At 42.5% G+C, this 15,028-nt stretch overlaps 1 protein-coding gene across 1 annotated transcript in view; it reads right to left on the bottom strand.

The window, feature by feature from the left end:
- KCTD16 (potassium channel tetramerization domain containing 16) overlaps nt 1-3,040 on the bottom strand; it is a 303,096-nt gene extending 300,056 nt beyond the window's left edge. Inside the window, exon 1 of the mRNA XM_066591249.1 lies at nt 2,167-3,040. Within this exon, the coding sequence (XP_066447346.1) occupies nt 2,167-2,998 (832 nt within the window). The 5' untranslated portion in view covers nt 2,999-3,040. The remainder of the gene's footprint in view (nt 1-2,166) is intronic.
- Nucleotides 3,041-15,028: the final 11,988 nt, after the last annotated feature.

Genomic DNA, 15,028 nt, shown 5'->3' with positions numbered 1-15,028 from the left:
CCCACAATACAAAATAACGGGTGCGGCTTTGTTCAGAGGTAGAAAGGGGTTAACTGGATCAATATCTGTTCTTTAAAAATTGATAGCAGAAGGAGACAGTTTTATTTCTCTAGCTACGCAAAGGAGAAGCTGTAGTTATCCTATTTTTGTGCCATTTTGGGTGCAAATTAGGTGACAAATATTATAATATACAATCTTGTAAAAATGATTATAAAATATCTCACATTTCTTTATTATTTTCCTGCTCACATATCAATAGATTTGTAATGCACAATGTCTATAAAATTTGCTGGTATTCTGGTGTAAAAGCAAACCTCCTTTGCCCCCCCCCCCCCCCACCTCATAGTTATACTAAGGTCTCCCATGGATCTGACCTGTTTGAGCTACTGCCCAAATAGTCAGGCACTGTGGCTGTGACCATCATAGTGCCTTTTCCTGCTGTGTCTCATGAACATGCATTAGCTCGCGCATGCCCATTCAGCAACTCTCGCGCAGTGCCGAGTCAGTCCATCTACGCCTGCACCACTGCTATCTGATAACGGCCAAAGTCTTGCATGCAGAGATGCACATAGCTTCCTGTGATGTCTGCCTGCCAGCAGGGTGAAGTCTCTACTGTCAGACAACAGGAAGTCTTGGGGGCGTGAACGCCATGCTGCAGCCACTGTGCATTGTGGGATTTGTAGTATTCAGCCCAAACAGATGGTGCCACCTTTAGTGCACACGTGGGAAGTGAAGCAACAATAAAAGGTATTCAATTTCAAGTTATCCTGTCCACTACTTACTATATAACCAATAGGACCTGATAGTGGCAAAAACAAAAAAAAAGGACCCATGGCCGGAATACCCCTTTAAGCAAATGGTATAAAGTAAATAATCCTTATCTTATCCATATGAGGGCCATCAGTCAATATTGTTCTATAACATTCAACAACGGAACTCTCAAAGTAAATCCCGGGATGTCACCACAAGCACAACCCAATTCCTGTAGTTAAAATCATGTTACTCCTTGCCTCTCGTTAGCAATTACCAAAACTCCAAGACATGAGCTCACAGCTAATCTTATTCATACATAGAAAATACAATTGCATTGCAGAGCAGAACAGTCCAAATAGTAGTAGAAGGAAGGCATCAACTATTCCATTTCGAAAATTCTTCTCTATAATAAATGCTTAAGGGAAGTCTATAAGACCAGTAAATATAATAGGTAATATATGGCACTCCTTACATAAGATCTGAAAGCCTGTATCAGACATGTAATCTATAATGCCTTCATAAATTATTACATTCTATCTGATTCCAAATTGATATTTGTGAGTTGTCAACCTGTTATGACCCCTGAAAAAGTCAACCATGAATCTCCTCTTATGCATGATGTAATCCTTCGGATAGAAATCCTGAAAAATTAGCTCTATTTTCAACTATGTCTTAAGAGTGGAGGAAGCAATTTAGCTAAATTCCTAAGACTCATATCCATCCGACCTCGGGCAGTGCTCTATTTATGTCAACATACTCCAGATAAACTACATGCAAAGCATACATATATCCTTGACAATGTCCAACCCCCCCCCCCCCCCAAACATGCTATCTGTTTAGATTGCATGTTTCCTATAAAGGATTGCACGTATAACCCAAAAACATGAAAAAGTTGTAATTATTTTCATAAACCGCATTCTTCATCAAATAGATATTGGATAATGCAATGACAATATCAATATATTCAACTTTTATGCCTTTTGGTTTTAAGCATGTCATAAAAGCCAGCAAGAAACAGCCTGTAGCTAGCTGTGCTATAAACATGCACCGAACAAGTGTACCAGTTATATAAATATAAAAGCCAAGTACTGAAAATTCATTTCTAAGTATCCTGCATGAAAGGAGAGCAAATCAAAAGATTTACTGCCTCCTCTAATCCCATCCCAGCTTCTCCCCTTCTTTTAGCTGTAAATGCTTAGCTACTGTGTGCGAATGGCATCCTGTTGATTTATAAGGCAAGGCACAGCAGTCAGCTTCAGTCCAATAAAATTTCCACTGGCCTCTAGTGCCACCTAGCCATAGGATTTCAAGTTTCATTTCATCATTGAACACCATCTACTCTATGTCAGAAAACCTCATTAGAGGGTTTTCAGATTTAATTGAAATGGTATTTTTTAGTTGAGTAGTACTTACTGTAAAACACGTATTCTGTATAACTGGACCAGATCTTGTCATCAGTGTACTGATTGACGAATGAAGCTGTCACCGAGGAGTTACAGGCTACCATATGGAATCCACATTCTGACAACATGTCAAATGCTCTCTCTAGATGCTTGAATTTGAGATAAAACCTTGACGTGTATTTTTCTGGCGCTCGGTCTGGATCTCTGCTTTCATTTAGTGTTTCTCCAAAAACCTCTTTGGCTAGAGAGATCCGACCGCAGACCAGAATTCTTGGAACTCTACGAAACTTTGCATCCGCTTGACTTTCTCGGCCCATAGTGCAAGATCCTCTATAACCAACAGTGATGAAGCCCCATTTTCTGTCTGAAGGCATCAAAGAAGATGATGGGCATATTCTTGTTTCACTTCCTTGAGAGACTTCCTCAAAGTCACTGTGGCAGTAGTCATCAGGACTCTGCTTTACTTCATCAGGTGCTAAGATCTTTACAAGTTCTGGGAGCAAAAAGTATTCTGCCTCTCTTTTCAATCTCCCCTTTTCCGGGAAGTGATCTGGCAAAACCACTTGCCTGTCCCTGAGAAAGTCAAGCACATAACGGAAGAGAAACCCATCTCGGTCAATGAAGAATCGTCCTTTGGCATCTTTGGCCAGGTCATTTATAGAGTCCCTTTTGGAGGTGAACATTTTCCATAGCAAAGAATGGGGTATACTGGTCAATGTGGAATGGCGTGTAAAGTAAACTTGGCCACCGACATTTAGTTCAACAACTTCTGGAAAAGATTGCAGGATGGTCCCTTGGTCTCTAGGTGGAACATAAGTTCTGCAGTTTCCACTCAGAGCCATTGTGCTTTTTTCAACCGATTCCACTAATTATAGTACAAATTGTTCATGAATTTAAAAGTGACGTGAAAAACTGAAATGTATATTCCCAAAGTGCAGAGACTCTCTTCTGATTCTGAATTTCTTGGTCATGAAGTCAGTTACAATTGGTCATGAACATAACAGTCTGTGGTGTGTCTTAGATCAAATCCTCTTGTATAATAACTTGCTAAGACAGCATAAAAAGGATATACTGCACCCTGAACTTACTGGATGCAAGGTCACACTGAACAGACAGATGTAGAAGGATCTGTCAAGAGAGAACATTTGGGAAGTTAACATAAATAACACATATACATGCATAACTATACACATAAATATCATAGACATGTATATATAGATATCAATGCATGCAATTACATTAGCATGATAGCAAAACATTATATATATATATATATATATATATATATATATATATATATATATATATATATATATATATATATATATATATATATATATATATATATATATATATATATATATAAGAAAAGGTCTCAATGATTAAAAATTACTATACCTGAATTGCATAATCCATTCACATGGAAAAGATGACACTTTATATATATACACACACACAAGTAGAAATCAATATAAAATAAAATAAAAAAGTACGCTCTTTTCAAGTATAGAAAGTTAGTAGCTCCTGGGTTGCAGGGACTGTGATGCCTTTTCAGTTGTGGTGGTCAGCACTAGAAAAAATATGAATGCCTTGGTATTAGGGAGAGGGAAAAGAAAAAGCTTTCTCCAGATATGGGATGCTGAGTTCTAAATACCTTGCAAAAACCTCCCAATGACAATAGGCAGCCAGTATGGAGCAGGGTGCACATCTGATACTCCACGTACTAGCAGGGACGCAGAGGCTAACATACTTCCAGGTAGGCTAAGAGCAGAGGAAGGGATAGGAGGAGCAGGCAGCAGCAGTAGTAGCTGAGGATTCAGCTCGGGGTGCTCTGATGCTTGGTTGCTGAGCCTGCTCTAGCTGCTGAGCTGGGTGGATCCACAGTTCCCAGGGCTGTTCTGAGATGGTGCTATTTCAGCAGTGCAGGGAAGAAACCAACCAGGGAAATAACTATTACATCATCTTAAAGGAATATAGTGAACGGAAAAATAAAAGCACAGGATGCATTTGTGTGGCTGTCAGTAGCAGCTCTGCTTTAAATAGGTGGAAATATGAAAGTGGGAAGAGCAGCTTAAGTTGTACCTATTCCCTGGCTGATTTAACCTATTAACCTCCATTTAAACTGTCACATCAAGCATTGCTTCTAATTGGCAATGTTGTGGCAGATTACGGCAATTAGGGACAAAAGATTTGCATTGCAATTATAGCCTTATCTCTTTAACGGCAAATACGCATATTTTATATTAGCCGGCTACTGGCACTATTTTACTGGCAATAACAAGGCATTCTGTTCTAATTAGAGCTGCATCTCACATGATCTTCTATAGTTTAGAATGGGAAGACTAGTATTAAAAATTGAATGGATGTTCTAAAATTCTCAGGTAAGAGGTTATATGATGGGAACAATTTGAAAGGAGGTAAAAGGTTATATGATAGGGGGTAAGAGGTTATAATGTAGGAAGTAAGAGGTTATATGATAGAGGGTAAGAGGTTATATGATGGAAGATAAGGGGTTATATTATAGGGGGTAGGAGGTGATATGATAGGGGGTAAGAAGTTATATGATATTAGATAAGTAGTTATATGATAGGAGGTAAGAGGTTATATGAAAGAGGGAAAGAGGATATATTTTAGGGGGTAGGAGGTGATATGATAGAGGGTAAGAGGTGATATGATAGAGGGTAGGAGGTGATATGATAAGGGGTTAGAAGTTATATGATAGGAGATAAGAGTTTATATGATAGGAGGTGATATAATAGGAGGTAAGAGGTTATATGATTGGAGGTAAGAGGTTATATGATAGGGGGTAGGAGGTGATATGATAGGGGTAGGAGGTGATATGATACGGGGTAGGAGGTGATATTATAGGAGGTAAGAGGTTATATGATAGGGGATAAGAGGTCATATGACATAGGGTAGGAGGTGATATGATAAGCGGTAAGAAGTTATATGATAGGAGATAAGAGTTTATATGATAGGAGGTAAAAGGTTAAATGATAGGGGGTAAGAGTTTATATGATAGGAGGTAAGAGGTTATATGATAGGAGATAAGAGGTTATATGATAGGAGATAAGAGTTTATATGATAGATTTACATCATCCCTGTGCAAGCTCAAATAGGGACATCACACGGCAGTCGTCCTTTCACCAGATGCAACATCACCTACACACAGATGTACTAACGCATCTTGTGTCAGCGTATCACTGCAATATATCACGCGGGTGTCATTAAAACTGAATAGTGGTGGCCACACTAAGCAAATAGCGAAGTGATGCCGATCAGTCTACCTTGGAAATGTAGCGTGCCATTCATGAAGGATGGCACTGTTACATCTGCTGTGACATTAAAACCACAGACAGGTAAAGTGAATAACATTGATTATCCTGCTATAAAGAAGGGGTGGCATACTGTATATTATACAGCAAGTAGCGAGTGAACAGTCAGCTTCTGATGTTGATGTGTTGGAAGTTATGGTCAAGCATCAGGAGCTTAGGAACTTTGCAAGAGGCAAACTGTGGTGGTTAGATGACTAGGTCAGACAACTCTAAGAGAATCATGGTCATGCAAGGCTTATTAACATGTATGGAAAATAAAGGTTAGCCCGTCTGCTCTGATCCCACAGAAGAGCCACTGTAGGACATATTAATGCTGGCTATGATAGAAAAGTGTCACAACACACAGTGCATTGCAATTTGCTGTACGGGGGACCACGTAACCTCAAACTGTGCTCATGCTGAGTCCTATCTGCTGCCAACGTGCCTTCAGGATGTGTCATGGGAAGAACGTAATCCACTGGAGGCAGTAGGATGCTCTGGCTTATCAGATGAAAACAGAAATCCAGCACTTGTCTTCGAAAACTGGTTAAACATACTTGGTGATAGTCATAATACAGAATTGTGCAATCTGTCTGGAGATTTCAGACATTTCTTATATATAGATAGAAAGAAAAAGGAACAGCCAGCTCCACGGAATCAATTTCCAAATAGGCACACAAGGACTCCGCTCCAAACATGGGGAAATAATCCAATAAGGTGTAATGCCCAGAGTAAAAATGGCTGATAAAATCTTCAAGCTTTATTGCAGCATTTAAAACAAAGCCAACGTATAGTCCATGTCAGTGACTGCTATTCTGTATATACTCATCCGTGCAGTATTGATAGCTTGAGAGTCTCAGCGAATGAAAAGACTGACGCGGTACGGTGATTGGAACCGCCTAGTAACTAACAGGAATGCACTTTGGATATTTACATTCAAATACCAGATACCCTAAGGGTCTCAACTATAAAACAGATCTTTACTATATTTATTGATGTACGCATTTTGTTTTTGTGTACTACTACTTTTCATTCACATACCTATAATATTTGTATCAATCTATATATATAAAGGTGAAAACCCTCACTGACTGACTGACTGACTCACTCACTGACTCGCTACAGACTGACTTTGGCAGGAGCATTCTTTAGGTCCTAAATAGAATAAGTAATGTCCTAAATAGGAAAAGTAAAGGGGTCACAACTTGATTAGTCAATGCTAATTGCAAAGTAAGTGCACCCCTATGTAATGTAACTTCCCGGTGTTGTACAAGCGTGAAATTTGGCGCGAGCATTCTTTAGGTCCTAAATGAGAAGAATGGGAGGGGTGGCACTTTCTGAAGAGGGACATCAGTACATGCAGCCTGAGGAGAATCTAACGCTCCTTTATGTGTATACATATTTTATTCCTCGGTTCCTCTAAAGAAACCACGACTTCATAAGATTTCCCATGCAAACAACACGTAAACACCTGTGTCAAATTAACTCGGGTGAGGCTGGGTATATCAGCTGGTTGAGATTATAAAACCAAGATACTCACATATTATTGTATACACTGCATATAGTTTAGTCAACCATTGGGCTCCTGAAGGGTTAAAGGAAACCTGTCAGCACCTGTAAGCACCATATACTAAATTATATTGCTTAAAGTTTAAGTGATAGGGAATTCGGGAAGCTGTGTGTGCTACTCACCCAGTCCCCTGTTCCTGCGGTGCCCCCTGAAAAAGTTAGTGTGCATCAGCAGCTTGACTCTATAGAGATGAATAGTAGACTGAAAAGAGTCATGCTGCTGATTTGCGCAGGCTTCAGGGGGACACAGTGCAGGGACAGATCACCCAGTAAGTATAAAGCACTGCTCCCTAGACACCCCGTTCCCTGACCTTTGAGCCCTATATCTTAGTTTATGGCCTTTTTGCCCCCAGATGGTCATGTGATCTCAATTCTGACCAGCTCAGATCTACTTGGCTTAATGCTGTCTGAATCTACTTGGGTTTATGCTGTCTGAATCTAGTCAATTTCTCAATCTGTGGCTGCTGCACACTGGCGATCGCTGTATCGCTACGAGTAAATCAGAGCAAAATCGCAACTATTTTTTGAGCATCAACGCTTTTTTGAGCATTTTTGAGCATCAACGTTGCTTTCTCTCACAAAAACATCACTGCCACTTGCAACTTTCTTGCACGTTTTTATTGCACGATTTTGCTGTGATCTTTTAGCGCGAAAGTCAATAATAGGACTTTCTAATGTTAAAAACGCATCGGACAAAAATCTCAAGTTTGTGCTTTGTGATGTGATAAAAAGGAGGCTCCATAGGGAAACATGGGCAATCAGGTGAAGGGGACAGGGATGGAAAAATGTGTTTTTGCCGGAGTGGCCCTTTAAACCCTGTGAGTTGATCCATTATCTGTCTATGCTGGAAATATTATACAATCATTAGAGTAGATGACTGAGAGGATGAATGCCTCTTCTAGCCACACAGTTTTTGCAGAAATTGGTACTAATGTAATACTGGACAAATATATTTATGTGATTATATTAGCATTGTTATTGACCCATAATATTTAGTTAAATATTTTTGGAAGCGCACTGAAATGCATCAAACTAGTGCTTATGAGGGTGGCGCCTCTCTGGTCTCAACCAGCTGTTACAATTAACGTGACCTTCCAGTCTGACATAAAAATGTAACATTACTGAGGGAATTATTAGTAAATGTACCTTGTGCCCTCGTTTTAATTTAATGTGCCGACAATCTGCCAATTCTAATGTCAGACTGGAGGATCCATTTTTTGTGTTGTCTTTAAAATATAATTTTCAATTAACAATGCCATCAGTCACAAATGCTAAAATATTTTGTTATAACATAGTCCTGATGTGCTGCAACCAACACTATCGGATGACTTTTCAGAACCAGCTCTCATGTGTGTGTACATGAGGCATAAAACTATTTCTAGACATTATGTATTCTGCATTTGTCACCAGTTTTCCCCTCTATATCTAATTCTCAGTTTCCCCTCAGCTAGTGGTTGGAGACAAGCTGCTATTATGTCTTCCATACACAGCACACACAGGAAGAGGAGATTCTGCTTCTCTATACATAGAAATAGCAGGATGGAGGACATTACAGAGAAGTACTGAGCAGTAGAGCTGTGATTCCAGTAGCAGTAAAACACTAACTGTTAGCTGCAGCATATGTGTCTCTGTCCTCTGTCACTTAAAGGGGTTGTCCCGCGGCAGCAAGTGGGTCTATACACTTCTGTATGGCCATAATAATGCACTTTGTAATATACATTGTGCATTAATTATGAGCCATACAGAAGTTATAAAAAGTTTTTTACTTACCTGCTCCGTTGCTGGCGTCCTCGTTCCCATGGAGCCGACTAATTTTCGCCCTCCGATGGCCAAATTAGCCGCGCTTGCGCAGTCCGGGTCTTCTGCAGTCTTCTATGGAGCCGCTCGTGCAGAATGCAGGCTCCGTGTAGCTCCGCCCCGTCACGTGCCGATTCCAGCCAATCAGGAGGCTGGAATCGGCAATGGACCGCACAGAAGAGCTGCGGTCCACGGAGACAGAGGATCCCGGCGGCCATCTTCAGCGGTAAGTATTGAAGTCACCGGAGCGCGGGGATTAAGGTAAGCGCTCCGGTAAGCTTTCTTTACCTCCCTGCATCGGGGTTGTCTCGCGCCGACCGGGGGGGGGGTTGAAAAAAAAAAAAAAAAACGTTTCGGCGCGGGACAACCCCTTTAACTCCTCTTCCATAGAGTTTAATGGGCGCCATGTAATCTGATTTGTCAGTGAGCTGTTAGTCCATCTTGTCTACCATGATGGATTTGGCAGTGAATTCAGAGTGAGTGAACAGTTTAGCAGGGAGAGGGAAGGAATCTGATAAGCATGCTTTTTCTCTGAAAAGATATATTACAAAGTTTCATATATTCGCCTGTGCTATTGATTTATACAAAGCTTGTTGAAAGTGCTGAGTCTATTTCAGCTTTGTATACCACAAGGGTTATTATTACTGCTGCAGTTATTAGTTTAGAATAAGCAGAATGATACCTTTATGTTTCTAGTACTTTTAACTGTCTCTCCATGCATGGATTAAGGGGGATGGATAACAGTGATACAGTAAGTTAGCATGACAGAATAGGAAAGGGAGAATGACAGCAGGAACAACCACTAATACACTCCAGTGTCTTAATATGACAAGCACTACGCTGATATCCTGCTCTGTGGCTTGAGGTTTAAAGGGTTCCCGGTAAATATCTCACTGGCTAAAGCTTAATGTTTATAGGCAATGAAGTTATGTACACTAGGCACAACATGAGTTCACTTATTGTCCATCTCTCCATTAAGGAGGGTAATCACAATGTAATGTGCTGCAACTGTTTTACTAGATGTACATTAAGGTTACTCTGGTTTCTTTATATAGTTAGACAGTTAAGTGCTGCCAAAGTCAAGCTGGGATCACAATTTAGTCCTACATCTTCTACCTCTGCGTAAGTCAAATATGTCAGAGTAGCTGAGTGCTAATTGCTTCCATTAAAAACATACCACTATCTGGGGAACATAAGGTCCGTGCTGCTTCCTCCATTGGCCCATATGTTTATCTAGCATCCAGTGATCCAGTGTAGGGTTGTGGCCTTCATTATTCTTTCCCTGGCACAGATAATCACAATACGAAATTTTGTTTTTATTGGATTTTCTTTAATACCCCCAAAGCTTTCCTTATGGAGATACAAGCTGCAACATCTATGCCATAGGATATTTTCACATGACTAAAGATTTGTATCTCTTTCACATTGTGAAACAATTCCTGCCCAAAATATGGCCGTGTAAAAGGGAACCTATGTCATGTTCATGTGGGATGAATTTGCTGTGGAGTTTCTACACTAAAAACCACATCATTACCATCCTTAGGGCTCCTACCCACTTGCCCTTTTTTAAAGCTGCGTTTTTTTAACGCAAGTGTTGATGGGACTTTCTAATGTTAAAAATGCATCACAAGTTTGTGCTGTGCGATTTTTGTGGGATGCGTTTTTAACATTAGAAAGTCCCATTAACATTTGCGTTTAAAAAACGCATTAAAAAATGCAAGTGGGTAGGAGCCCCTATGCTGTGGCCATATACATATTAAATATGCAAGTATATTGACCTGCATTTTAGATTTAGAATTCCCAGCATGTCAATTTAGGGCTTAAAGGAGATGTCTCGAGGAAGCAGTGATTTTTTTTTTTTGCCCAGTCCCCCTAATTAAACATACATTACTAATTACCCCTGTAAATGACTTTCCTAGCTGGTTTGTACTTACCGTTCCAGCGTTTCAGCAACTTATAAAAGTTTCCCCAAGATGGCCGCCGGCTCTTTCCCCGTCGCTCGCTGCAGCCCGACGTGCGCGCTCCCGAGACGCTGCCAGCTGTGTCTCCATGGCAACCGGACGCCGCGCAGCCGCCGACCAGACGCCCCGCAGCCGCCGACCAGTCACCCACCGCCAGGCAGCAGGTAACCGGCGCTAGCCCCCGGCTCCCCAGCGCTACGCTCCCGGCTCCCCAGCGCTAGACACTCAGCCCAGGTGAAGGCCCCGGAGCCCAGCGCTGGGCTCCGGGGCCTTCACCTGTCAGTGAACATCACCCCCGACCCATCACTTACCCCCCTGGCCCAGCGCTAGTTCCCCCGGCCTAGCGACAGCCCCCCCGGCCTAGCGACAGCCCCCCCATCGCAGCGGCAGCCCCCCCCGGCCTAGCGACAGCCCCCCCATCGCAGCGACAGCCCCCCCCGGCCTAGCGACAGCCCCCCCCATCCCAGCGGCAGCCCCCCCCCGGCCTAGAGACAGCCCCCCCATCGCAGCGACAGCCCCCCCCCGGCCTAGCGACAGCCCCCCCATCGCAGCGGCAGCCCCCCTCGGCCTAGCGACAGCCCCCCCATCACAGCGGCAGCCCCCCCGGCCTAGCGACAGCCCCCCCATCGCAGCGGCAGCCCCCCCCCATCGCAGCGACAGCGACGACAGCCCCCCCCCGACGCAGCGGCAGCCCCCCCCGGCCCATCACTTACCTGGACAGCAGGACAGCTGGACGGCAGGACAGCTGGGCGGCTTCTCCGGACAGCTGGGCGGCTCTGCACCTTCCTCTCACAGAGGAAGGTACAGAATGGCCGCTCCAGCGCGCTCCCGAGCAGTGACAGCTCGTCTGCGCATGCGCAGAAGAGCTGTAGCGGGGAGCACACTGAAGCGGCTCGTGCTGAAAGGAGAAGACCGGACTGCGCAAGCGCGTCTAAAAAAGCAAGCTGCCAGCGAATTTAGACGGAACCATGGAGACGAGGACGCTAGCAACGGAGCAGGTAAGTGGAATAACTTCTGTATGGCTCATATTTAATGCACGATGTACATTACAAAGTGCATTAATATGGCCATACGGAAGTGTATACCCCCACTTGGTTTCGCGAGACCACCCCTTTAAACAGATGACTGTGACCTTGTCCTGTGTTGCAGGCATGAAAATCATGCCTGCAAAACTGGACAAAACAAGACCATTGATCTCAATGGTTTCATTTTGAGTAGCGGAATTCTCGTGTGTAATTACTACGCACGAGAAAAAATAGGACTTGCCCTATCTTTCTCACACATAGTCAAACTACTAACAACCACTTGTCCGTGAGTATGTGTGTGGGTGCTTCTCATGCTCTGCCCCTAATCACATAACGGTAACGTCATCGCAGGTCCTACAGCATATATAAAACACAGAGCCTGACCGACAGAAGAAGAACAAAGTTAGGGCTCTTGGAAGGAGGGACAAAAATAACAAAATCAGAATACAACTAAGATGTTATTATTAGACACAACTTAGTAGTCCTGACTGGAGACACCGACCTACCACCACCACAGAGATCCGGCAGGCTTTAGGACCTGCGGTGACGTCACTTCCATGTGACCAGCACTGCTGTGGGAGGAGCCTTCTAGAGTTTGGTGGAAAGTACTGCATACTGGATAAGACCCAACCCAAAGAGCCAACTACAGAGCCGGACAGCAGCTACCAGGAGCTATGATGATGTCACTGTCATGTGATCACCCGTGTGGGTGGAGTCAGGCATTACATGACCAGGGGCTGCTTACTGTATCCAGGAGTCTGCAGCGCTGGTTGTCATCCCTGCTGGATGAGCTGAAGGGATCAGGATGTAGCAGAGCTGTGTGTGGGATGTCTGGGAATCAGGATGGATGTGGATGTAGCACAGCTTTGTGTGTGATGTGTAGAAATGAGGAAGGATGTAGTAGAGCTGTGTGTGTGATGTGTGGGAATCAGCATGGATGTAGTAGTGCTGTCTGTGTAATGTCTGGGAATCAGCATGGATGTAGTAGACCTGTCTGTGTAATGTCTGGAAATCAGGATAGATGTAGTAGAGCTAGCTGTATATTTAATGTGTGGGAATCAGGATGGATGTAGTAGAGCTGTGTGTGTAATGTGTGGGAATCAGGATGATGTAGTTAGTACAGCTGTGTGTGTGATGTCTTGAAATCAGGATGGATGTAGCAGAGCTGTGTGTGTGATGTCTGGAAATCAGGATGGATGTAGGATGTAGAAGAGCTGTGTGGCGCATTGTGCCACCAGAAACACTGGTACTATAATTTCCTAATAATTACTAATGTTTCTACATGCAAGAAAAGATAGAGCAGAACCTAGGTTTCTGCTTTTTTACTTTTCTTAACCTGCATGCAATAGTGTGAAATTTGAATGGTGAGAAAAAATAATTTTGACTGGTTCATGTTCTAATAAAATCCATAGAGGTGTGGATGACAAAGATGTTCGCCATCTTGGTAGTGTATTTTCTCTTGTTCCGCTGTGTAATTCTAAGATGGAGCGATATGGAAAAAACTGTATTTCTCATGAAGTTGGTTTGTGTTTGAAACTACTGGGAACAGCACTCATCACCCATATGAAATGAGAGAGAGATGTATTGTTTATATAAATAGGTCAGACAGGTCTGTTATCAGCAAAAGATACCAGCAAAGAAAGAACACACACAGACTGGCATTGGAATCTATCTAATGAGCATGTCAGTGTAAAGTTACCTCTTCTGATGACATCATGAGCACTCCCTATGAGAATGACCTATCAGCACACAAAATGATGTAATGTATCTGAATGTCCCACCTTCCTTTGTTTGAACACTGTATAAACCTTCATCCGCCTAAATAAATAGAGATGTCCTGTGGTATACACTCTATAATGATGTGTCTTTCATGGGCTACTCCGAGCTCGTACATTAATCATATTTAATATGGCACCCACAGTACATCGAATAGCGCAAATTTCGCTAACAGAAATTGGCACCTCAACAGGGACACAGCTGCCATTTCACCTTTTCCGGACATTGAGGGGACTTCCAAGCAGAATCGGACAGTTTATAATGAGCTCAAAGAAGGTAATAAGTTTTATTCTTATACCTATGTCATCTCTCCCTCTCTGCATTGTTCTTCCCCAAGTCCGGGTGAGTTGAAATATTATGTCTGTGTCAAAAGAACTATATAGTAGATATACTGTGTGTTTTTTTATGTTGTCTGTGCAGGAATGTCCTGACTGTGTAAAGGTTGATGTGTGGTGGTCTATGTTGTCTCTGTAGTAATAAATGGTGTTTGGACTGTGTAAGTGATGATTTAGGACTAAGAAACAGAGTGATTATTTTTTCAGAAAGTACATAATTATCCTGTAGCTCCCAGTTAGTAACCTGTCCTCACTGTTTACCAATAGAAAGAAATAATGGGTTAAAAGGCTTTTATAAAGGTTGCAAATGATATGGAAACTTGAATGAGGAAATTGTAAAAAAACAGTCTCTAAGTAACCAGAAAGCAGATGTAGCAGCCAAAGATGCAGCAGCCCGATTTCCCTTGAATGAGGTAATGGCTGGTAGCCTTATTGCACCTGAAGCAGGCATGGATATCTTTTTGTTGCTTAAATTGCCGGAACGGGCCTCAAAGGAAGAAAAAGGAGGAGTGGCAAAAGAAAGGAGCAAACAGAACGCTGACTGGGTATGGTGAAAGGGTAAACAGCTATGCCTCCCCTGCATGCTGTACTCTGTGATATCACTTCTGAGCCATGAGCTAACCCATCCATCCAAGGAGGTATTGTGTGATATAGTGTCTTCTGCTTGGCTTGCCCCAGGGTTCAACACTGCTGTGACCTGGTTTGTACAGAGATGCATGGTATGTGCCTATCACAATCCAGGCCAATTGGTCAAGGTACCTTCTCGGTGTAAGCCAGATTATCTGTTTCAGTGACTGCAGAATGATAGCATACAGCTACCAAAGGTAAGTGTTTGGAGTTTGTTGGTTTGCATAGACCTCTTTTCACATTTGCTAGAGGCATGGCTTTTAAAATAAAATAAAATAAAATGCAAACGCCAAGAATACAGCTAAAGAAATTATTGAACGAAAGTAATTTTAAGATATGGTGTACCAGAAGTCATAATAAATATTAGAGGTAGACATTTTATTAGTCCTCTACTCGGTTACAACCACACCCAATTGTGAGACTAAGTTGAGTCCCTATGAAGGTTTGTTTGGTAGGGCTCCTGTAATA

This window comes from Eleutherodactylus coqui, chromosome 2 (genome assembly GCF_035609145.1).
Source record: "Eleutherodactylus coqui strain aEleCoq1 chromosome 2, aEleCoq1.hap1, whole genome shotgun sequence".
In the NCBI taxonomy this organism is placed as follows: domain Eukaryota; kingdom Metazoa; phylum Chordata; class Amphibia; order Anura; family Eleutherodactylidae; genus Eleutherodactylus; species Eleutherodactylus coqui.
The sequence above is the reverse complement of the archived record's forward strand: the minus strand, read 5'-3'. Positions and strand labels throughout refer to the sequence as shown.